Source organism: Protopterus annectens, chromosome 7.part0, assembly GCF_019279795.1.
Source record: "Protopterus annectens isolate FY-2018-M chromosome 7.part0, PAN1.0, whole genome shotgun sequence".
In the NCBI taxonomy this organism is placed as follows: domain Eukaryota; kingdom Metazoa; phylum Chordata; order Ceratodontiformes; family Protopteridae; genus Protopterus; species Protopterus annectens.
In genome coordinates, this window is record NC_056739.1 from 1541376489 (window position 1) to 1541401941 (window position 25453).

Below are 25453 nucleotides of genomic sequence, written 5' to 3' on the forward strand. Positions count from 1 at the left end.
GAGGTCTGCAGTGGGAGTGACAGATGTGTTTAAGGTGGAGGTGGGATTACATCAAGGATCAGCTCTGAGCCCTTTCTTATTTGCAATGGTGATGGACAGGTTGACAGACGAGATCAGACAGGAGTCCCCGTGGACTATGATGTTTGCAGATGGCATTGTGATCTGTAGTGAGAATAGGGAACAGGTGGAGGAGACCCTGGACAGATGGAGATATGCTCTAGAGAGAAGAGGAATGAAGGTTGGCAGGACTAAGACAGACTATATGTGTGTGAATGAGAGGAAAGATAGAGGAATGGTGAGGATACAAGGTGTAGAGGTGGTGAAGGTAGATGAGTTTAAATACTTAGGATCAATAGTTCAGAGTAATGGTGAGTGTGTAAGAGAGGTGAAGAAGAGAATACAGGCAGGATGGAGTGGGTGGAGAAGAGTGTCAGGAGTGATTTGTGACAGATGAGTACCAGTAAGAGTGAAAGGGAAAGTCTACAAGAGGGTAGTGAGACCAGCTATGTTATATGGGTTGGAGACAATGACAATGACAAAAAGGCAGGAGTCAGAGCTGGATGTGTCAGAGTTAAAGATGTTAAGATTTGCACTGGGTGTGACGAGGGTGGACAAGATTAAGAATAAGTATATTAGAGGGTCAGCCCAGGTTGGAAGGTTTGGAGACAAAGCCAGAGAGGCAAGATTACGTTGGTTTGGACATGTGCTGAGGGGGGATGCTGAGTATATTAGGAAAAAGATGTTAAGGATGAAGCTACCAGGTAACAGGAAAAGAGGAAGGCCTAAGATAAGGTTTATGGATGTGGTGAGAGAGGACACGAAAGTGTTTGGTGTGACAGAGCAAGATGCAGAGGACAGGAAGAAATGGAAGCAGATGATCTGCTGTGGCGACCCCTTACGGGAAGAGCCGAAAGATGATGATGATGATGATACAAATAATTTAGCGTATGTTAAGCTAGGTCTTTTCACCTCTGAATCTATACATATAACAAAGGGTACTAAACAAGGATGTCCCATGTCACCAATTCTATTTGCTTTGGCCATTGAAATATTGACGGATTCAATATGTAACAATACAAAAATCAAAGGAGTAGATATTTATGAACAATACAATTCTAAAGTAATGCTCTTTGCTGATGACATATTATTAACATTATCCAATGCAAAAGAGACATTAGAAGAATTAGATATTTTAATTCACACATTTTACAGGACTTCAGGACTCCATTTCAATAAATCAAAATCCAAATTTTTATTTTTAAATAAAAAAAAAAAGAATTGTAGATGAAGGGGAATCTCATTATAGGGAAACATGAACCTACCTTAAAATATCTAGGAATTGAGTTATGCAAAGATAATAATGAATTAGTCTCAACAATCTACAATAATATCATCAATACAATTAAAGTCTCTGTGGAAAAGTGGAACAAAATATTATTAACATTTGAAGATAGACTGCAGTTAATAAAATGTCTATACCTTGTTTTCTTCTTCAAACAACTTCAATCTAGAATTCACACTGTTCTACTTGCATAGAAATACATACTCTTAGAATAAGTCACATTGGTCTTTGTACTTCTTTCAGTATACACTTACTAGTAATGTAAACGGTCTGTACTACCTTTGTAAATATTTAATCTAACTGTATTTCAGTCCTGCATTGCCTGTTAACTTTTTGTATGTAATCCACTGTCTTCTCATTTTGTATATTTCTCATTGTATTAACTTCTTCCTATATCATAATTGTAGAGCTTTTCTCCCCGGGCATCCACTGAAAATGGACCTGGTCCAGCTAGATTTTCCCGGTTAACAAATGAAAAATAAATAAAAAAAAAATAATACTACCCAAGATTCTATATATAGCTTTGGCAATAGAACTGTTACCAGAAAGGAATATACTCAAAGAAATAAACTCATGCCTAATAAAATGTTTATGGTTTCCCAGAAGAAACAGAACAGCTTTAATACATCATATCAGACCATGGAAACAGAGAGGATTAAACGTTCCTGATATAGAAACATATATAAAAGCATCAATATCTAAAACAATCTCAGATTGGATAAGTCCAAATTATTATGCAAATTGGAAAGAATTACTAACTGTAATATCAATAAATGAATTTGATTTACAAAAAAATTTTCAAATAACAGATAAAAACAATATGCCACGGCACATATTATGTATTAGTATGCAATATATTATAATCAAGACTACTAAATCTTGTATGATTACTTATTGCATTGACTCATGTGGGAAAATTATTAATGCAAATATAGATTTAAAAAGCTGGTTTGATCTTTTAACACCATTCATAGTTACAAAGAGCTAGCCACATAAAATATACAGAGAAATAAATTCCTGGGAAGAGAAAGGATTTGTTTGTTGGTTTCAATGTATCAAATAACTAAAAGTTCTGGATATGCAAACAATACAAACAACATACAAAACTCCACAACAAGATTGGCTAACTATGCAAACATTCTGACGTATTCGCAAGATTTATGCAGAATGATTAGTAATTCTTCATTTAAAGAAATACCTAAACTTACCAAATACCTATATGAAATCATATATAATGATTATGACACGGGAAATAGTATTTTGAAATTTTACAAGATATTGATAAATTATAAAACAACACCCAAATCCTCATATTGGAATTATGTAACAAAAGGACACTCATTACAGCTAACTGTAGAAATTAAATCAAATATTTTATTATCAATAAAACATACATCCTTTACACAATACTGGAAAGTTTTTAATTGGAAATGCTTGCGCAGAGCATTTTTAACTCCAGATAGAATTACTAAAATAATTTTTTCCACAAAGGGAATATGTTGGAGGTGTGAGCAAATACATAACGCAGATTGGAATCACATTTTTTTCAACTGTGTTAAAATTAAGCCATTTTAGAATGGTATTAAAAACTTTTTAGAAGTTTTATTTAATGAATTGTTTAAGTTATCTAAAGCTCTAGTATTATTAAATGTGAAGGTCCTCATTTGTATGAGTCAAATATGTATCTAGTATGGACAATACTTGCAATCTCAAGGAAGTGTATAACAAGAAGATGGAATACAAACACAATACCGACTTTGGAAGACTTCTACAGCCTACTGAAGACCACAGCATTTTTGGAAATTAAAATTAAAGAATTAAAGATTCATCCTAAGCCATTTATTAACAATCCATGGAAAAAAGTCTTATCAATTATTGACACTTTACAATAACTGAACAGATACACTCTGATAACTGGATTGTTATACCTATAACATAATTGTATATATTGAGCCCTGTTATAGAGTCAGGCTGATGTAATTAGAGTACATAGTTATTAAGATGTTATATACAAATACTGTAGAATTTATTCAACTGTATTTGAAAAATAAAAAAATTTTGAGGAAAAAAGAGTGGTTCTCCACTGGCCACTGAGGAGACCCCAATAGCCACAGAGGACATGGCTAACCCCTGGTCCACTGTGTCTGAAGTTGCTACACAAGAATGATCTAGAATAAAATATGAGTGGTCTCAAGAACAAGTTATGGCCACATCAGTCTCATCTACCAGAGACTGAGGAAAATTGCTAGCCTGCTGTGGTGCCATAAGCTGTTTGCTTAACTTTTTCATTTTGTGGCTTGAAGAATGATTGACTGTGGGACCAGTAGTTTGTTCCATAGTCAAGCCAAAATTGAAGTCTCTTTCTCAGGGAAAACAAGCAGTAAAAGCTGGTAAAAATACTTTTTCATAAAAAAGCACAGTGAAATCACTTTAAAACCATTTGCCAGGCCCAGAAATCAAAATAAACACAATTTCTCCACAGAAAAAAAAATGTTTTTCAATTACTTTAAACAACTTTTAAACTGATAGGAAATTAAGTGTACCTTCATTTAAAAGTGCTCATGACAGTCCATTAAAACATAAACTCTAGCTTAAAAAACTTTCCTAAACATAAATGTACAACAAAACAACAATATTTTAATGTGGAAGGTTTTTCCCCAAAAGGAAATTAACTGCCTAGTAAAGGAACAGCACAAGCTGACCATCGATCCTTGAAAGTCCCCAGAAGAGTGCTCTTTTCAACAGCTGGAGAGCTCTAAAGGGTTTGGCAACCAAACCTGTCTTTTTAGTCAGCTGAACTTGATCTGACTGACGGTTTCAGTGTGTGTAAGATGTCCAGAAGCTTTGGAGGCTGGCCGGCTGTTATATCCTTGGCAGGATATAACCTATACAGCTAAGGCTACTGCAGCAGTGATCAATATGATGAACAATTAACCAACATCTCAGGAATACATATCTGTGAAAAGGGATGAGAGAAGATTTTTGTAAGTTGATTAGAAAACTCAGATTGAATAGGAGATTCTGAACAGTTGCTAAAGACTCTTGACAGCTGGAAAAAGAATATGGAAAGATAAGACCATCGTCCAAATATAAAAATATGTGAATGTCTTACAATCAGCAGTTACTGGAGCTATCTACTTTGCAAATAACCTTAAGGCAGTGGAAAGTCTGAAGGGTAAGAGAGAGGAGAGAGACAGAAAATCTTTAAAAAAAATCTGAACTTCTTGTCAATAGGAATGTGATGATAAGCATCTTTTAAATATAGCTTTATCATGAAAGCTAGAAATGGGATCTGACATAACAGGGAAAGCACAGTTGTGTAAGTCCTACTTCCCTACAGCAGTAGATGTTCAAATTTCCCCTGCCTCAGTGGCATATGGGTTTTGTGCCTGCAAAAACTCACACTGGCAGCTTTCCAGAGCTTAGGATCCCCTCCTCTGATTCCCTGTGATAGGGGAACGGCTAAGTCCCTCCCATCAGGAGAAACCTAACCCCTGTCACAGAAAGTCAGTTATTCTGGCTTTTAGTGTTAAGTAGGAAGAACCAACTAGGACCAGAGGCAATAACTGCCTGAAACCAACCAATTCACAGATAAAAAATCCCAGCACAAATATTCAAAGCCAACAAACAACAGAACAAGGTTGGATACCGTCAGACTATATACAAAATAAGGGAGATGGTGGGTGGGTACTTGCACTGAGGCAGTGTAAAATTCAAATATGTACTATTCCAGGTAAGTAGGAACTTACACAACTGTACCATGTTCATTAAGCACACTGCCTCAGTGGCATATGGATGGTTTCCCAAAGCTTACCTTACCTCAGAGAAGGAAGGAAGGATAAGGATCCAGACTCTCTGGGAGAATGGTCCTTGCAAAGCCTGCTGTGATACTTGAGAAAGAATCCAGTCTGCAGTGCTTTGTAAACATATGAACAGAGGCCCAGGCTGCTTTTCAATATGTCACTGAAGAGGATAAGGCTCTTGTAGAATGTACCTTAAACTTGACTGGAATAGATTTACCATGGTGGGAGTAACAAAAAACAAAAAAAGAAAAAAGAAAATAGCAGAGGGCATCCAACAAGCAATCCATTGCTTAGAGATATATTGACCTTTCTTAGCCCGAGAATATGAAATAAACAGATGTTCAACTTTCCTGAAGTATTTAGATCTGTCAAGGTAATACCCGAGCTGCCTGTACACAACCAAGATATGCAGAATCTTCTCTCCCATGTTTTTAGTTTCTGGAAAGAAAACTTCGAAATTGATGGCTTGATTCAAGTTAATTTCCAATACCACTTTGAGCATGAAAGAAGGATTAGTGCATAAAACAACCATGTTCTTCTGGAAAATCAGATAATGTTGGCCCACCTTTAGAGGTTGCAGCTCAGAGGCTTGCCTTGCAGATGTCAGAGCAATAAGCAAAACAGTTTTCCAAGTGATGAACTTCAAAATCAGCCTGAAAGTCAGGTTCAAAAGTACTAAGGTCAATTTTTCAATAACAGTGGCGACCCCTAGCCGGGAAAAGCCGAAAGAAGAAGAAGAAGAAGAAGAAGAACACTTGAGATCCTAAGGATAAGGAATTTGCTTTTGAGGGGGTCTTAAGTGTGACACTTCTTTCATAAAATGTTTGACCACAAAAAGAAATGAAAGAGAAGGATCCATTAGCAGACAAGCTGAGATGGCCTCAACCTATACCTTGGCAGATGTATAAAATAAGCCATTGTTGAGTAGCTCACACAAATATTTCAAAACTAGAGGGGTAGACACCATACCGAACCATCTGATATTGGTCAGGCCCCACCTAGAAAACGTCATCCACTTGTAAGCATAAGATTTTTTAGTTGCAGGTTTTCTTATCTACTTCAATACCTGCTGCACATCTTCATGCAACATGTTTAAAGGTATCAAGAAAGAATCATCCAGGCTGTCAGTAGCAATTGCTGTAAGTTGGGATGTGTCAGTCAACCCTGACACTGTGTGAACAGATAAAGAGTGTAAGGAAACTTGTGGTAATCGCCCTTGACCAATTCCATTGAAAAAAGAGAACCAACTTTGCCTGATCTAAAAGGGGGTCACCCCAATGATCTTTGGTAATTCTTTTTGAATTTTTAGAAGTACCTTTGCTATTGGTGGAAAGGGTTGAAATGCATAAAGGAACATTCCCATCCAAGGGGATGAGAATGCTTCTGTTCTCCAAACATTGCTGTAAGGATGTATCAAACATAAATTTTCCAACTGTCTGTTTTGAAAGGAGATGAACAGAAGTATTTGAAGTCTTCCCACATCTGGACCAAATCTAGGCAGACATCTGTGATGAGTTTCCACTTGTAAGGGTCAGTTTGGAATCTGCTTAGTTTGTCTGCCACTATGTTTTGCTCTGATGATGAGGGCTTCTGCTAAATCCCTTGCTGCCTTTTCTATCCTTCTCTGTACCTCCACCTGATAAGCACATTACATAATACAGCCACTGTCTAGCTGAGTCATTTTTGGAAAAATAATGTATTTTCATGTAAACTCAATGTATTTTACAAAATGTTATTTTTTTGTCTTTAAATGTACTTGCCTAATATGTGGCGCTTTTCTCCCTGGGCCTCTGCTGAAAATGGGATAAACCCTAGTCAGAAGTTCCTGGTAAACATTGAGAAACAATGAGATGCTTGAGACCTGAAGCATATGAAAAAGCTCTAAGGCTAGATCCCTACTCATCATTGCCAACTGGCAAAGAGAGTATGACTTTGAACCCCCTTGTTTGCTCAGGTACCACATGACCATGGTGTTGTCTGTTATCCATAAGAGAGGACCTAAAGACCATAAGTGATGAATAACTTTTAAGGTCTGAATCACTGTTAACATTTCTTAAATTTATGTTCTTTGTAGCATCTGAAGGAACCAAGTCTCCTGGACACTGCTCCCCATGCAAAATTTGACACATCTGCCTGGACTGCTTGAACTGGGATCTGGAGGCAGTAGGGTATCCTAGACCGAGGAACATCTGATCCCTCCTTGACTGTAACTCTTATTTCACAAACTCCAGCACTGGTACCAGGAACTACAAAAGATGCAGGTGCTAGGTCCAACAATTTTTTAAGTACTATTGAAGCTTTCTCATGTAGACTCTGGCCAGTAGTTTCATGAGGATCATTGCTGCCATGAGACCTAGAATTTTGAGAAACACTCTTGTGGAGGCACATTGTTGAAGACAGAAATCCCTAAGAATATTTTGAAAAGTCAGGACATCTGGTAGAAAGGTCATACTTTTTTCTGTTCCTATCACACACCAAAAGAAGACAATTCTTCACGACAGTATGAGACAGGACTTTTGTAAGTTCAACTTGAAGTTGAGAGCAGCTGTAATGTCATCATACGCCTCTTTCAGATGTAAAGTCACCATGAAACAATAGTCCAGTAGAAGGGACACAGCCATCTGCAGGATGAGCATTTTGAATTTGGGTACTTTCAGAAAGGTATTTAGATATAACAAACCTAACACTGGAGTCCATGGTAGCTCCTTTTTGGGTACCAAGAAGATTCTGATGTAAATCATTTTCCTTTTTGTGGTGAAGGAACTAGTTCAATTATCCCTGCTTACACCTTGTGAAGGAGTACTGGAGAAAACAGATGTGTCTGGCCTGGCGGGTATGGGGGAATTCCCTGAAGGGAGGAGGATTTTCTGTCCAGTGCCAAGAGTATCCTTATTGAATTCTTCTTAGCACCCACTTGTCTGGACTATATGTGGACACGCTATTTGTGGGTTGCGTGAAAGCCTGCGGGAAGGGAAAAGGGAAGGAAGGACAGGTGGAAAGGATGGAATGCCCTGAGTCTTGGCAGAGTCATTCTTTGGCAGATGGATTTGATGGTGGTGGGGGTGGGAGGCAGCTGTTTCAGGACCCATCAAGTCAGAAGAAAAACACCAGCCAGAATAATACAGTATCAATATTAAAGGCTGACTAAGGGCAGCAATAATAGGGAATATACTCTACTGTTACTTATAATTATTGTTGCTTTTTATGAATTATTGTCTTATATTGTTTAATGTTTAAATTTCAAAACAATGATGCTTATTGACTAATTACCTCTGTATTAACTAATATACTTTCTATGTAACTACTGTGAAATTCTAATGCTTTTAATGACTTGTATACTGTGGAGTTTTTCTCCCTGGGCCTCCTCTGAAAAAGGGCTATTCAGCTCAGTCGGACCATCCCGATCAACAAATGTAAAAATAAAATAAAATAAATATAAACTATGTCCCCACAGAGTAAATAGGGCTAAACTGCATAACTCTCTGCTCTCTGCTCTCAACTTTCTGATTTAAAAGCCCACATTTGCACTTGTTTCCCCGCTTTCCTGTAACTAGTTTAGTCCAGATACAGATTCTTAATTTGAGCACTTGAATTTGCTTATTCGTGATCAGCACTTGTTCAGAACTTGTAAGCACTAAATAACCTATTAATTACTGCAGCACTCAACCTTCCTCATTACCTAGAGGAAAACAGTTTTGGTACTTACTTTCTTCACTTGTTTAGAGAAAAACAGCTCTTGTACTCACTTTCCTCACTTATCTAGAGGAAAATAGTTTTTTATTCAGGCATGTCCAAGGGTCAGCTCTCAGTGTTCTCTCCTGTCTATCTAATGAATCTGGGCATCTTGGGGCAATGTAGAAATTGCCTCATGTACACAGACAACCCTCTCCTCCTACCACCCAACACTACAAACTGTGAGAGATGCACTTATCTAGCCAAACTGGAGGTAAAGCTCTCTCCAATAAAGACTGAACTTGTAAACACTTGTGCCACACCACACTCATCACATAGTCTCACTAAATCTACACCACCAAAATCCACACATAGAAATACAAAAACATTTGCGGATGCTCTCAATAATAATCTGCTCAAGCAACAGAGACCTCCAAAGTGGAAATGCAAGCAACCTCTACCCCCCAACACAACCCAAATGACACATAGCCTGCAGACTCAGTGTGCCACTCAACCACAGCCAATAAGGCAAAACAATTACCCAACACACTAGTCATAGGTGACTCTATAGTCAGGCACACTGATGTCCCACTCACCAGGCTAAACAAGGAGAAGGTTACTGTCAGCTGCCTGTCGGCTGCCAGGATCCGCCATATAACCCATGCACTCAGGTCACTCCACAACAAGTATAAATATGACTCTGTCATTGTCCATGTTAGTGTGAACGACCTTAGACGTACCTCCCTGGACTACATGAAAAGAGACATGGAAGAGCTCTCCGATCTTGTAGCCCAGGCAGGTATGACCCTAGCCCTGAGTAGCATTCTGCCATCACCCAGAATGATGCCACAGTACAAGGACAAAATGATTGACTTCAACAATTGGCTAAGCTTCTGGTGCCATTCTAAAGGGATCCAGTATCTGTCTGCCTGGGATGACATGGTTGACAGACCACGATGCTTTGCCAGAGATGACCTGCACCTGTCACCCCTGGGATTCCGGATACTGGCTAAGGTTCTTGCTTTCCCTATAGTGCCTTTTTTAGGAAAAGTTCAAATGACAAATTCACCACCGTAACAGGAACAGGCAAGCAAAAACTGAGGGTGATGCTACTCAATGCTAGAAGTCTAAATCTCAAAATGCACTCACTCGAGGCACTCCTTAAAATGGAGAACATCGATATCTGTGCAGTGACTGAGACCTGGTTCAAGGCTCCAGAGAGCACTCCTGCACTACCAGGCTATAACTCATACTACACTTTTCGGCCATGTAACCTGGACCGGAACACCAAAGGCGGAGGTGTGTCCATATTCATTAAGGATATCCACACCTCCAGGTTAGTTGCTCAGCATAATGCAGCAGAGGTTATCTAAGTGCAACTAACTCTGGGCAAAACTGCAATCCAAATTGTAGCTTGCTATAGATCACCCACCATGCCCCAGGATTCCCACTCCACTTTTCTTGATGTACTGGAAAATATTAGGGTTCAACCAAACACCCTAATAATGGGCGATTTCAACTACCCCACCATTAACTGGGAAAACTACTCATGTACCAACTCCTTCGCTCAACGCTTTCTGGAATTCATAAACTCCAGTGCCCTGGATCAACTTATCCACACCCCCACCAGAGGCAACAATATCCTAGATCTAGTCATTACCAACATGAGTGACCGGTGTTCCATACCTGAAGTCAATGCCTCATTGGTCCGATCCGACCATAAGCTAATTACCCTAGATATCCACATCCTGACCCCATTAAGGAAACCATGGTAAAAAATTTCTCCAAAGCCAACTTCATGCTTCTTAAGACAGAAGTGGTGAACTTCATGACACCCATGCAGATGGACAATACAGTTCCGACTACTGAATCCTACACAATTGCACTTTATAAGCACTTACATGAGTGCATGGATCCTGCTATCCCAAACAGAACCAAGACTCTATCCTCCAAAAAAAGGAAGCCAATCTGGTGGTCCCCTGCCATAAACAAACTGTACAACAGAAGGAAGAAACTCTTGCAAAAGAGAGTAAAATCCCACGAGTGAAGGAGCTCCCTGGTCAGCCTCAGTAAGAAGCTGCGATCCCTGATAAAATCCTCCAAAGCTAGTCATGAAAACAAAATTGCCACTGATTCTAAAGACAACCCCAAAACATTCTATAGCTATGTCAAGAATCTCCATGGCAACACTCAGATCTGCTCTGAGTTACAGCACAATGGCACTAAATATACAGACCCAACTGATATTTCCAACATCCTGGCAGATAGGTTCAGTGCTAACTTTACCCCCCTCTCACCCCCTAAAGAGCCCATCTCTATACAGGAAGAGTGCAAAGTTCCTGTAATCATGGCTACACAGGTAAAAAACACACTCTCCAAAGCCAAGAACACAACATCCATGGGACCAGACAACATCCCAGGCTGTACTCTACACGAACTACAGAACAAACTGGCACCCCACTTAAGTACCATGTTCAATCATAGCCTCATCTCAGGCTTTGTGCCTGTTGAATGGCGCACAACAACGGTTATCCCACTCCACAAGGGGGAAGCCACCATGGACCCCGGGAACTACTGCCCCATTAGCCTGACGAGCCTAGTCTGCAAGGCGATGGAACATATCATCATGGAACTTGTAAACAAAGACATTGGTAATCTCCAAACTCTGGACCCCACCCAGTTCGGGTTTGTAAAAGGCAGATCATGTCTCCTAAACCTGATAGACTTCTTTGAAGCAGTCACCAAAGCCATAGACAAGGGTAATGTGGTTCACACAGCCTAGCTAGATCTTGCCAAGGCTTTCAACACCATCCCCACTCTGGAATTGTACATAAACTCACTAAACTAGGTATAAATCCCTATGTCACAAGATGGGTTGCCAACTGGGTCACTGACAGAACCCACACTGTGAAAGTAGCAGACTCCAAATCCGACTTCAGACCAGTGACAAGTGGAGTACCACAGGGTTCAGTCTTGGGTCCTCTCCTGTTTGGTATTTACTTCTCTGAAGTACAGGCTAACACAGAAGGTCTTTGGCTAATGAAGTTTGAAGATGACTGCAAACTAGGAGCCATAATCGAAACTCCTAACGATGTAGACATCCTGCAAAAGGGCCTCACTGAGACAGATGCCTGGTGTCAAAGCCATGCCCTCAAGCTCAATGCCAAAAAGTGCATTGTCATCCCCTTTGGTAAAAACTCTGTACCCATGAACTACAACATAGGCGGTAGTATACTTAACACCGAAAGTGTGATAAGAGACCTTGGGACACAGGTGGACAGTAGTCTCTCCTTTGATAATCACATCGCCACAGTAGTCAGGAAATCCTTTTACATGGCACACCTAATCACAAAAGGTTTCTCATCCAGAAAAAAAGAGGTCATTGTTCCCCTCTACTCATCACTCATTAGACCCATTATAGAGTACAACGACCCTTTTGGTATGTACCTCACAAGACATCTACAACAACTGGAAAGGCCGCAGAAATACCTCACAAAGAGGATTACCGGCCTCAAACAAATGCCCTACGCAGACCGTCTCAAAAAACTCCAGCTTTACTCCGTCGCATATCGCCTACTCAGAGGTGATCTCTGCCAAACATACAAAGCTATGTCAAACCCAGAGCTGTTGGACATGCTCCACTTAAAGAAATCCCAATCCCTCCGAGCTACACGCTCTAGGGACCTAAACCTTGTCACCACAATAAACAGAACATGCCTTAGGGATAGATTCCTGTCCAAGAGACTTTGAATATTCTGGAATAAACTACCTATCTATATCAAACAAAGCTCCTCATTAGCAGTCTTTAAAAAAACTCTTGATGACTGGATGGGAAATAGGAAATTCACCCCGGGGATCACCTCTGTGGCTCTGCTTGACCCTTCAGCTGCAAAAAAATCTGATTAATTTGTACCCTAGCTGTCTTTATTTTGAGCTACTATAAAACTGTTGACAGAGAAATTGGAAGGCACCCTTAAGCTTTGAACAGTAGAAGGTCACTAGGGCAGTATCCAAATAACTTAACCTACTGCAATGCTGATCTAAATGTTGAACATGAAAGATTACAGTCTTTTATTACTAATAGTTTTAGTGCAACGACCACATTAGGAAGACTAGTTGTGATCAGCTGGGCATAATTAAGTGAACATGCTGTGCAGATGTAGTCTCAATATGCCAGTGGTCAGCATGCAGACAGTGACAGCAAATATTTGCATAGTTGTTAATAGCATGATTCATACAGTAAACTATTCACCAAGTCATAAAGTGTACATTTCATCAAGTCATGAAGCACATGATTTGCACATTTTTAAACACCTGATATAGTGACGTAAAACTTTTGTAAAGTAACCTAGTGAGAAACCCCAATCACCTGATGAAAAATAGAGTACAAAGTCCAAATTAGTCTGATGCAACCAAATGAAAATTGTCAGAAGGCAAAAAAATGATATTTTTAAGTTATGCTGATTTATTTACACTGTTTGACTGTATTCCATGCCAGTATTACATTAAGGTAAATGCAGAGATTCTACCAGTTATACATATAGTAAGGAGAGTTCCATTTGGACTGAGTCAAAGAACTGTAAATGAACTTAAGTGTTTAAATGTATAGAACAATAAGTATAACAGCAAGACACATACAGCCTTCTCCTTGGTTTTGCTGTATACTTGTTAAACCAAACAAGATCAGAATATACACAGTTTCACATTAAGAAAGCAATTTTAAGAAGGTATTATTCAATCAAGTCTGTGCAAGAAGCTGTGTCCATGATGTCAGTTGTTTTTCAATGCTTGATATTAACCAGGATTTCTGGTAAATCAAACAGGATTCATGCAGTTTAGAATTAACATCAGTATCAATTCCCCTTTTTTCCAATTTTGTACATGAGTCAGGTTGTCACATCAACACTAACCATCATCTACAACCAATATTCACAGTGCCAGGTGGCTAGCCCTGTTGTGGATACCATTTAGTATTCCATCCATGTCTAAAGTATTCCAGAGAGCAACTGTACAGACTATAGGGGTCTGGAAAGTGATGTGAACTTATAAAGTTTAGCACCTCTTTAAGTACCCCATAATACTAAAGATGAATGTGTGGTACATAACTTTCTTCTTCAGGCAGGTGTCCAATTGTCTCCTATATTATAAAAAAGCTACAAACTTCCACTCAACTGTCCTGTAAGTCTTTACTTAAACACTTGCTGTACTCTGGAAGAGTTGAAGAAAACAAACCCAAATGCATTACATTATGGACAATGAATATTAATATTTCTGGATATGTAGCCACCTAGAAAGTTTTAGGGATATGCCACAAGTTCCAACATTCACATTTCATTATGTACTTTACACTTATTCACAGATGTCTGATTTCATTAGTGACTTGTGGTACATAAAAGCAAATAATTAAAGATCAAAGTTCTCAGGTTACCACTGTGAAATAATCAGTTGTGCCTAGTGGGTCATACCTTGTCAAGAATAAAAAAAAAAGATTTGCTGAGTCATGATCAGGGCAGTAGTGGAGAATGCAAATGTTGATTAAATATACATATTATATAAAAAGGCTAGAGACACGGTGGTGCAGCGGTTAGTGTTGTCGCCTCACAGCAAGAGGTTCTCCCGTTCGATTCCCGGCTGGAGCGCCTTCCATGTGGAGTCTGCATGTCCTCCCCACAGTCGCGTGACATTTAAAGACATGCAGGTAGGTGCGTGCGTGAATGGGTGTGCCTTCTTTGAAGGTTGGGCATCGGGCTTTCAACTCGGCACTGTAAAAAATCCACTGCCAATCATTAGCGGACTTGAGTTCCACTGTGGCGACCCCTAACCGGAAAAAGCCGAAAGACATCTGTATTATATAAAAAGGCTGCTGTACTTCCCTTATGTTCTTTCTAGAAAATAGAACTGTAGTAGGATGGATTTAGTACTGTGCCAATTAAACTTAAGTGCTGGTTTCTTCATTATAATGTATTGTGATTCCTGTGCTGGTATGGCTGTTAGTGCAGAGAATTTAGACTGTGCATGGTCAATGAGTTCATTCCTGTAGTTCAAGTTTTGATTTTTTCAGCCTCTATTTGCATATTGTGTGACTCTTAGCAAGTCATTTAACCAGGCAGTGCTCCTGGGTTGAATTGGAAATATGTCCAAATGGATCAATGCTGTACCCCAATTAATATATACAAATATACATAAATAAATAAATAAATAAAATAAATGGCTATGATCATACAATATTTAATAATAATGAACTGTGAGGACTGAAGCAGGAAAAATCTGCATAGTCATAGTTGGGTCAGTAAAGGTACAGAGCTGTTAGAACATTATTAAAGATGTTCATTATAAATAAACTTGTCTTAGTCACTTCTGGAACTAAAGAATGAAAAGGACTGAATCTCAAATGAACTTCAGCATTTTTAGTCTTTGAAATGAACTTTTAGATTAATGCTAAGAACTATAAAGCAACAATCAATCATGGTGGATTTAAAGACTAGAACTCTTTCTGCTTTAACAAAAAGATATACTATGCTGATTTAACAGAGACAAGAGTAAACAAGCAAACATGACAGTATCATGAAATTATGCTGGTAGGCATAACTACATCTTTTCTACTGCCATTAAAAGCAGTGGAGTTATACTGATGAACCAAAGCCATTCCAAGGTGGTCGGGGGGGGGGGGTCAATAGTACTGTTGAGATACATCATTAAGGTGTACTGACCAAATAACTGTTTTATTGGTCCTACAGAATATCAGCTGGTCAGCACTGTTTATCCTGAACAATATCATAAAGCTTCAACAAACTAGCATTTTAGCAGCATGATCCTATTTCCTGCCACTATAGTTCAGAAAAACAGTTGTATGAGAGGAAACATCTGGCCTGACAGTTTAGCAAAGGGTAAAGATTATTTACCACAAGCAGGGCCGGCCTTAGGCATAGGCGAACTAGGCGACCACCTAGGGCGCCGGAAAGGCCGGCATCAGAAAGGGCGCAATTTAACTTTTCTTGTATCACTTGGCAGCATCTTCACTTGTCACTCAGCATTGCGCCCAGCCACATTGTAGCCTTGCACCCTCCACCACTTCTGTAATGCACAGAACGGAACAACAGTCACACAGCACATAGAACTGAGCGACTCCCCTCCCCATTACACCCGACCCCAATGTCTTCACATTGCGCCCGGCCCCATTGTAGCCTTGCGCCCTCCCCCACTTCTGTAATGCACAGAACAGAACGACAGTCACAGCACACAGAATGGAACAACACCCTCCCTCCCTCCCTCCTCCTCGTGCTGCTCCTCCTCCTCCTCCTCCTACTACTACTACTACTACTACTCCCTCCCCGTGATGAGTTTCAGTGGCTGCTCTTGTTCGGCATTATTTAAGCATCCAATCAGTGATGCTTTCATACCACTGACGTCCCTGGCTGCTGCTCCAGACCCGAGTATATAATGCAGCTCCCGCCTGCCTCTTATTCCTTTCTTCATTGACGTGGTAGAGGCGGGCGTATCTATTGGTTGAAATTACTTCCTGTTTCTGATCAGTGGACTATCTGGATGGCATGGATCATCAGCGGGACTGACTCTCTGTACACCCGGGCCTACAAGTGCGATTTTTTTCCTACTGCCTCGTGTCCCTTTTTCCCAGCTTGGCTTTAATTTGCAGAGGTAAGTCGATTATTTCACTTCAAATTTCAGGCAGCTGAAACTAAAGAAAAACTGTCTAACTGTTTTGGCAAAGTTTGAATAACCGGGGAGTGAACGTAAGGGAATGTAGCGCAGATGAGTTGAGAAATGTGGGTTAAAACTTATTGAAATAGTCTCTCTGATGTATAAAAGTACATTGACTGTTTGGCTGCTTGTCCTGTAGTAAATGAAAGGTGCTCTTAGCATTTAGCATTTGTTTAGGCACATGCAATGCAACAGCCAATAAAGGTGCCAGCAGGTAAATGTTAACCAATAGCTTCGGATTTCCAATGGATTAATTTAATAATTATGAACAGAAGACAGCAGAGAAACCAGTAAAGACAGCGTGCACATTCTTTGGGAAGGTTCAGAATGCTAAGGCCCAGTACTCCATGCTTGCTAGGACTGCACAGTAGCTAAAACATTATCACTTTTTTAACCATCTGAACATTGCTTTAGTAACTAGCACAGACACATGAACATAAGAGGTGTGTTTTTTTTTTCTGGATTACCGCGGGTGGGGGAGGATAGTCTTTGTTTATGCATCACTAAACCTGCAAGGACAACTGTCTGATTAAAATTCTAACCTCATATAACATTTTGTTAAATATCAGATATTTGCATATTTTTTTGTATTACATGTTGAGTACTGTTTGAGTAATGTTTGCTTGCTCAGTGCAAACTTCATCATGGTGTTGAAAGAAGGTGAGGGGAAGACAAGAATTCAGTTTTGTGGCTGTTTCTTGGTTTTTACAACCTCATCCATTGTGTGGTTCTACTTGGAGCTGCTGTGATCTGTCTTGAATGCATTGTCCTTTGTTGGGAGTCCATGGAGGTATTTGTGTTTAATTTCATACAGCTGCTTTGTTTTTGTGGGGTGGGGAAGTGATATGTGGTGGGGTTCCATGTGTGCTGCATGAACATTGAGTCTCCTTTTGGAATCATTTGTTGATGTGAATTGTTTGGGATGTTTCTGCATGTGGTTCATATTGTTTAGAGAGACTCTGATGTATAGTGGGGAGAATGGTTTGGAGACAGTTTACCTCCTGATCATTGAATTATTTTCCCTTTTTTTTCTCTGTCTTGGTGATGGTGTATAAGAGGTTCTCTGGTTTGATCCTTGGCTGGGGTGCCTTCTTTGTGGAGTTTGCATGTCCTCCCTGTGGTCGTGTGGGTTTCCTCCGGGTGCTCCGGTTTCCTCCCACTTCCCAAAGACATGCTGTAGGTGGATTAGACACTCTAAATTGGCCCTAGGTGTGTGTGCATGTGTGCCTTCTGTGGAAGGTTGGGCGCCGGGCTGGCAACTCGACACTGTAAAGCTCCACTGCTAGTCACGAGCAGACAGGTGATTCGCTGTGGCGAGCCTTAACCGGGAAAAAGCTGAAAGAAGGTGATGGTGTATAAAATGTAAGACTAATGCAATGTAGAACAGCTGATCAGTGCAGAATTATTTAGATGAGTAAAAGAGCATGATAAATATTGCAGATAAGAATTCCAATGTTTTTGTGAATGTGTGGTGGTATTATAAAATGCAGGGACAAGGTGTCTCCTTAAGAAGGGAGAGTAGTGTGCATGAAAAAGTGAATATAAGGACAGACTTCCATACAAGAAATACAGCTGAGTGAGAGAGGTGGGAACCATTTGTCAAGTGAATGAGAAATGGGTTCCTGCTCTGGGTCGGCTGGGTTAGCTTAGTGTAGTGTTTAGTTATGTAAACTATCTTTCCTGGTTTTTGTAGCAGTTTGTTTTTATTGTCTGTCATAATTTTTTTTTTACAAATCACCTGCACAGTCTGACTAACTTGTACTGAGTGGTGACAGATATTTGAATATCCTACAGAAAATGCACACTAAGACAATCTAGATTATCAACTAAGCTGTCTCTTATTAGAATGCTTTGATGGTCTGCAAACGTTGCATGCAGTATCTTTAAAGGTTGTGCAGCTAAATGTGCCTACTGGAGTCTGAATTTAACAGCTATGTTAGACCAAAGACAATTCTGATATCAGAACTGCATTCTTTGTTTAATGTTTTTCCTAATTATATGCAGAATGTTGATAAACGAGCAGCTGTCAAAACATTTTCTTTTTTCAGGAAGTTTAAAAACAATCCATGTAGTAACGAAAAAAAACGTAGGTCAGTGCACCAGGAATCTTGTTATATGCTTTTTTATATAGTAAATGTATACAGAGGACTTTGCTGAGTGCGTTTAACCACTGGAGGTGATGTCCCTTTATGCACTGTATCAGACAATATGTTATGTTGATGGGCTGATACCAGTGATTTTTTGCTGACACATGATCTGTTTCTTATGGGCATTCTATAGGGGTCTACTATTGAGTTATTCTTGCTGTTGTAACTTCATTTGTAGACATTACTTGGACAGAGTATTACCATTTTTCCAATTCCTTTAGTTATCATTGTTGTGCATAGGGATGTATGAGTAGTTTTTGACTTTCTTAGCCCTACAGTCTTGTATCACACGAAATTGATACTTACTAAGTGAAGTGAGACTTAATAATGAAAAGTTTTAAATTTCCTAATGCTATGATTATTTTGATTCCTGTGTATGGAGTTACTGAATACAAAGCAGTATATCATAGTGGTGTGGTTCTATACAAAGAAAATAGAGAAAGGGAATGATCTTGCACTTTTCAAACATTATCTAAATGTATGGGTAGCTGCAAACTGACCCCTGGTTGAGCAGTCTTGTTCTTGGCTGTGTCAAAATGTAAATATTCTGCTCGTTTTTATTTTTATTTTATTTTAAATTTGACTGTGATAGTCCGACTGGATACATATCCATTTTCAGCAGAGGCCCCGGGAGAAAAGCTCCAAACTTAAAGACAAGCAAGTTACAGTATATGCACAAACATGGTATTAACGCACAAGTTAGTCTCACATTTCAAGCGTATGAATACAGTTTATATACAGAAGTGTATATAAATATGTTGGTCTCTTATCAAACCTATAGTTGTAGCTTGTATGCAGAGTATCTGCAAAGATATTAGTTTCTCTTTTCAAACCTTAGTGTAAGAGGGTAGTTGCTATAAATAAAATTGCAGGATTATGGAAGTGCATGAGGCTTTACTCAGGGTTAGAGCAAGGACATAACCAGTGAATTTTAAAATACTGTTTAGATTTTTTTGAACTGATTAAGGGAGGGGATCACAGTAAGGTCAGATGGGAGCGAATTCCTGGTTTTGCCTAGTGAATTAGTGTAAGTAAGAGTAATTGGTGGTTAACAATGTCAAAGGCCTTGGACAGATCAACCAGGTTTAAGGAGAATTCAGCTTTTAATTACAGTGCAGTCAACTACACTACAAGGTGTCTTGCAACATGACTTGTTTTTTCATGCATTTAAACATTGAAAAACTGGAGTGGGTTTTGTGTGAGTGACCCATCTGTGGGCGTGGCTCAAATAGGGGTGTTCCTTGAGTTTAGTGTGGGTGGGGCTTAAGGGGCACCAGAGTAGTACTTCGCCTAGGGTGCTGTTTCAGCTAAGGCCGGCCCTGACCACAAGCAACCTGCATCTGATAATCTTGGTTTTGATTCTTTTATTCTCTACTTGCAAACTGTGTGCCTCAGAAGTGCTCCCAAGTCACTTGTAAAAAGAAGCATGTGTGCCTAATAAGCTTGTCATAGTAACAAACGAACACTAACACTAGTACTACTAATAATAAATTAATGGGGATGAACAGGCTGAAAAGAAGAAAAACATGATGCACACAGACTAGAAAACCTTAAAACTCTCTGTTTTGATGTCCTATCACAACATCTACAAGTTATGCATGCTGTGGCTAGAAATATTGCACCATAACTTTCATTAAGTGTTATCTAATTTAGATGCAATTGATAGTTTGAAATTATCAAATATATACCAAATGAAAAACAACAAGGATGCATTTATCCTTAAGAAAGTACTAGAAAGCTACATAATTCATTATGGAAAAAAGATAAGAGTTAAAATAAATAAAAAAATCTAGACAATCATACAGAAGTTTACCTTTAGCACATTAATTGGTACAGCAGCTGCTGGCAATGATGTGGCAGAGATGATTCTTATAACCAGTGGGTTCAGTTCATGTTTTAGTTCCTCAGGTATGAGGGTCTCATCTACTGCTATGGTTAGATAACCATCTAAGATACTAGAAGATGTCATGATCATTCGATCGGTCACAGATTTAGCTCCTAGGAAAGAAGTGAAAATATTGCTCACCGTTGAAATTATTTGTATAAACAGACCAAACAGATGACAATGGCTTTATCCTATTTATGTACACTGGATATAATGTAACAAAAGACTGAGCAATACTGTCAGACTATATTTATTGTCTATTTCCATATTCCAGTGACAGTTGAAATAAAACAGATCTGTGAATTAAAAAAAAAAATCTAAGAGGCAATGAAAGCTGCAGAAAGTGCCACTTTTTAAGTAAACATACTGTAACAGTAGGTGCTCAGGTGATCACTGCTGCAATAGCTTTAACTATATGGGTTATATCCTGCCCAAGATATAACAGCCAGACATCTTCCAGAGCTTAAGGGAACCAACCACACACTCAAACTGTTAATCAGCGTGAATTGTTAACTTTACTTACACAAGTATGGCTGATGCAAAGGGCCAAACAAACAAAGTATTTCAAAAGAAAGGTCAGCACCACAAGGATGTAAATAAAAATCAAAAATGTACTGAAATATCACAAATAATTCCGGCACAAGGATGTAAATAATGGTAAAAAATTAATTGAAATATCACAAATCAGACCGGTGATGAAACCGGTCTGATTTGTGATATTTCAACAAATTGTTGATCTTTACTTACGTCCTTGTGGTGCTGACCTTTCTTTTGGAATACAGCTGTGCTATATTCATCATTTGATCATTGCTGCAGTAGCCTTAGCTACATATATGAGTAGAATGCCATAGCTTATAATTGGAGAATGGTCCTAACAAAGACCTAGCAAATAAACTAGTTTGTAGTGATTTGTAAAGATATATACAGAGGACCAATTTGCTGCTTCTAGAATACTCCTAGAATTCACCCCTTTCTAAAAAGCTATTGATGAAGTTAAGACTCTGGTAGTGTGTGCCTTGACTCTGACTGGAATTGACTTGTGGTGATTATGACAAAAGGAAATAGCATGAGACAACTATCTGGAGATAGTCTACTCTGATAAAGGTTGTCCTTTTTTCTTGCTTTCTTAAGTAAGAAATGAATAACTGTGTAGAGTTTCTTAATGTTTTAGTTCTATCATGATATCTGAGTTGTCTGTTGACATCCACAGTATGAAGAATCCTTTCTGCCTCAGTTTTAGGTTATGGAAATGAATACAACTTTAGGCATTAGTGAAGAATTACTTCTCACAGAAACCCTATCTTTTTGGAAAATGAGATAAGGTTGACCCAACATGAGAACTTGCATCTTAGATACACTTCTTGCACAAGTCAGATCAATTAGTAAGATTGCCTTCCATTTTATGAACCACAAATCAGCCTGATGGCTTTGTGTAAATGCAGCTGAGTTAGTTTTTCATTTAAGCAAAGTTGAGATCCCAAGGAGGAGCCACCTGTTTTATAGGTGCCCCTGGTATGCAACACCACCCCTTTCAAAAACATTTTAACATAGGAATGCATTAAACGGTGAGGATCTATAGGCAGACATGCTAAAATGGCTGATAATTAAACTTTGATAGAGGAGAAAGAATGAAAGGCCAGAGGATAACTCCTCAAACAAATATCGTAGACCCAGAGAAATATTAACCTTAGAAGGGTCATGGTTGTTGCTTTGGTACCAACTAGAAAATAGAAAAGCTTTTCCATTTGCTAATATATGGTCTTCTAGTGCCAGTTTTTTTTGCCTCCATTAATACCTGTCACAAGTCCTCAGAAAAAAGGTGCTTAAAAGGTATTAAGATCCTATCATCCAGGCAGTTAGTTGCAGTTGTTTGGGGATGGGTATAGCAAACACCCCTGGTCTTGTATGAGTAAACCTATCCTGTGAGAAAGCTTGTGGTAACTGCCCCTGACCATTTCCAGAAGAAAGGAGAGCCACTGTTGTCTGCTTGCAAGGAGTTCTGGAGCAGAATTTTTCCAATGATTGTTTAAAGAGGAGGAAAAAGATCAATTTAATGTGCTCTTCACAAATGGGTTACATTTTGGACGACCCACTGATTCAATTTCCACTTGTGAAGGTCTGTCCTTGTCCTGCTCAGCTTTTCTGCCACACAGTTGTGCTTGGGCAGAATATAAGATGCCAGTAGAGTGAGATTCTACTGAAACGCTATGTCCCAGGCTACCATTACTAATCTACACTGAGGGTTAAATCTGCTTCCCCCTTGCTTGTTTATGTACCACATAACTATGGTGTTGTCTGTAAATGCTTGTAGAGGTCCCAAGGACCACAGATGTTTTAGACAGTTGAGGGCGTTTATGAGTGCTAACATCTCTTTTATGTTGGATGTATTTTGGTGTGCCTTTTTTGTTCCAAAGACCCTGCATATTCATCTCCAGAGACAGTGCTCCCCAAGCAAAGTTTGAGGCGACTGTAGTGACTGACTGTGCTGGAGCAGGAGGAGAATGAAGGCTGAGTGGAAAAGCTCAGAAACAGATCTACATATAGATCTATTTTACCTGTGAAAGAAAAACTCTTTGAACTGAGGTGTGCAGCAGACACCCTAGAAAAACAATCCTGTAAGAAAGAGTCAGAAAAGACTTATGAATGCATATCAGAGTAGAGGCAAACAGAAAAGTATATGGGAATCCTAAGTGAAAGACCTGCTGTGGTAAAATTTTTAGTTGAATCTAGAAGATAAGCTGGTGTTAAAAAAATGTATGATTAGTAGAGCATATAAAATAATGCATGATAACAATAGGAATCAAAGCAGCTTAGAGAAGACTGGGAAGATAGACTTGATAAGCATTCCTGAAGGAAACAATGGGAGGACATATATATGCATGGCTGCAAAATATGCAATGAAATCTAGAAAATTTAGGATTAGAGATTTTTATACCCCAAGCAGACTCCAAAGAATTTTTCCTCAGACAGAAAGCAAATATTGGAGGAGTGATGCAGAAGAAAGAGTTAACTGGGAACATAAGTTTTGGGAGTGTAATGAGTTGGCAGACTTTAAAAATTCCCTGTAGAACACTTTGTCAAAAATATTGGGTGAGCAAATGGGTGTAACTAAGGAAATTATTTTTTGAAATGGGATGAAGGATCTAAATGGCCTAGACATAGTAAGGCCTTTTTAAGTTTAATTCTGGTTGTTGCCAAAAAAGTAATTACTAGAAAACAGAAATCAAAGTCTAAAGCAACTGTATTTGAATTACTGAATATTGTAATACAGTTGAAAGAACTGGAAGTGGGATCTTTAGAAAAGGGTAGGATCAAATTACATAGAAAGAATGGAAATTGTTTGAACAATACATGCAAAATAATGTTTTGGAGGAAGAGGAGTGAGGTTTAAGGGAAGGCTGGAATTGAACAAATCATGTAATGTTGAATTGATAATTACACAAAAATATATATATCATGTACAATGTCTGTAACTGGGAACATGTTAATATGGTTTGTGATAATTCAAAAAGTTTAAAAAAGACTTCTGAATATTTTCTTGGAATCATAGCCTGTGTAGGAGATCCTTTATCTGTGTGAGGGATTCCTGACACTTTGAAAAATACTCTGCAAAGATAAAGCAAGTCATCTAAATAAGGAAAAATGTTAAAACCTTGTAGTCTGCAGTTGGCTATCACAGGAGCAAGACAGTCTGTGAACATCTTTGGAGCAGTAGATAGACCAAAGAATAAAGCAGAGAATGGATAACATGATCCAGACACATAAAACCTTAAGAAATGCCTGGGATCTAGGACTATAATAATGCGATCATATGCATTTTTAAATATAAGGTCACTAGGAAACTCAAATAGGAATAAGGGGTAAGAAACGGTGAAGTGACAGCAATTTGAACTTGGGCACCATTACTTAGTTCAGAAAGTAAAGGTCCAGAACTAATCTTCAAGAGGTTTTGTTCTTTGACACCAGAAACATCCTTGAATAAAATCCTTCTATTAATTGAATAGAAGGGATAACTTCTATCACCCACTGACTCGGCAAATGCTGGATGACAGGAGGGAAAAGAAGAGGCTGATCTGGCAGATGAAAAGAAATTTGCCTGAAAAGGAGAGGGAGACTCCCTATGTCATCTGTAGCCTTGAATGATTACTCTTGGGGAATATCTTCTAAAACAATCTGCTGCCAAAGAAAGATGTGGAGGTTGAGACTTTCTGGAAGGATTAAAGAACAGCCAGGGTGGGAGGGGGGAGGAAAGTCCCTTACATAGTCAATCAGATTTATTAGACTATTCTTTGTTCTGGGGGGGGGGGGTTGCTTATCAGCAAGTTGTTGGGACTGTTTAATTTGGCTTGTATTGAAATTAGACAAGGAAGTGTTGAATCTGTTGGTAAACTTGGAAATGGAGGGCTGAAAAGTCTGAAAGTTCCCATGAATCAACTTTCACCTCTCATCACACTTTTTAATGATCTCTGCAGCAGAAGGTCCAAAAACTAATTCTCTAAGCAAGGTAGAATTAAAATTTTCATTTTTGACATCCTCTGGGAGGTTTTGTGAATGCAGCCAGGCAAACCTCCTCATAAAAGTTCCAGTGGTAGCAGCCCTGGAAGTGGCATTAATATAGTCATGTCAACATTTTAAACAAGGGGCAGTGACATGATAAACAGTAGGAATCAAATTACACAAAGCAGATTTTTGCCTCACAAGAAGCAAAATATGCCACAAGATTCCTCTATTCTCACAAGTGGCCAGGATAACTTCAACATAAGAGCCTGATAGTTGAGAATTCTAAAAACAAGTTCCAGAACCATACAGTTTTTTCCCAAACTTAAAAAAAAACTTCCAGTTTGTGTCAGAAGGAGAGAGATTAGTATGCACAAAATGTTTAATA

At 39.0% G+C, this 25453-nt stretch overlaps 1 protein-coding gene across 1 annotated transcript in view; it reads right to left on the reverse strand.

The window, feature by feature from the left end:
- The window catches only part of CFAP92 (cilia and flagella associated protein 92 (putative)), a 1173156-nt gene that overhangs the window by 527880 nt on the left and 619823 nt on the right, over positions 1-25453 (reverse strand). Inside the window, exon 9 of the mRNA XM_044078084.1 lies at positions 20497-20681. Coding sequence (XP_043934019.1) covers positions 20497-20681 — 185 coding nt within the window. The remainder of the gene's footprint in view (positions 1-20496; positions 20682-25453) is intronic.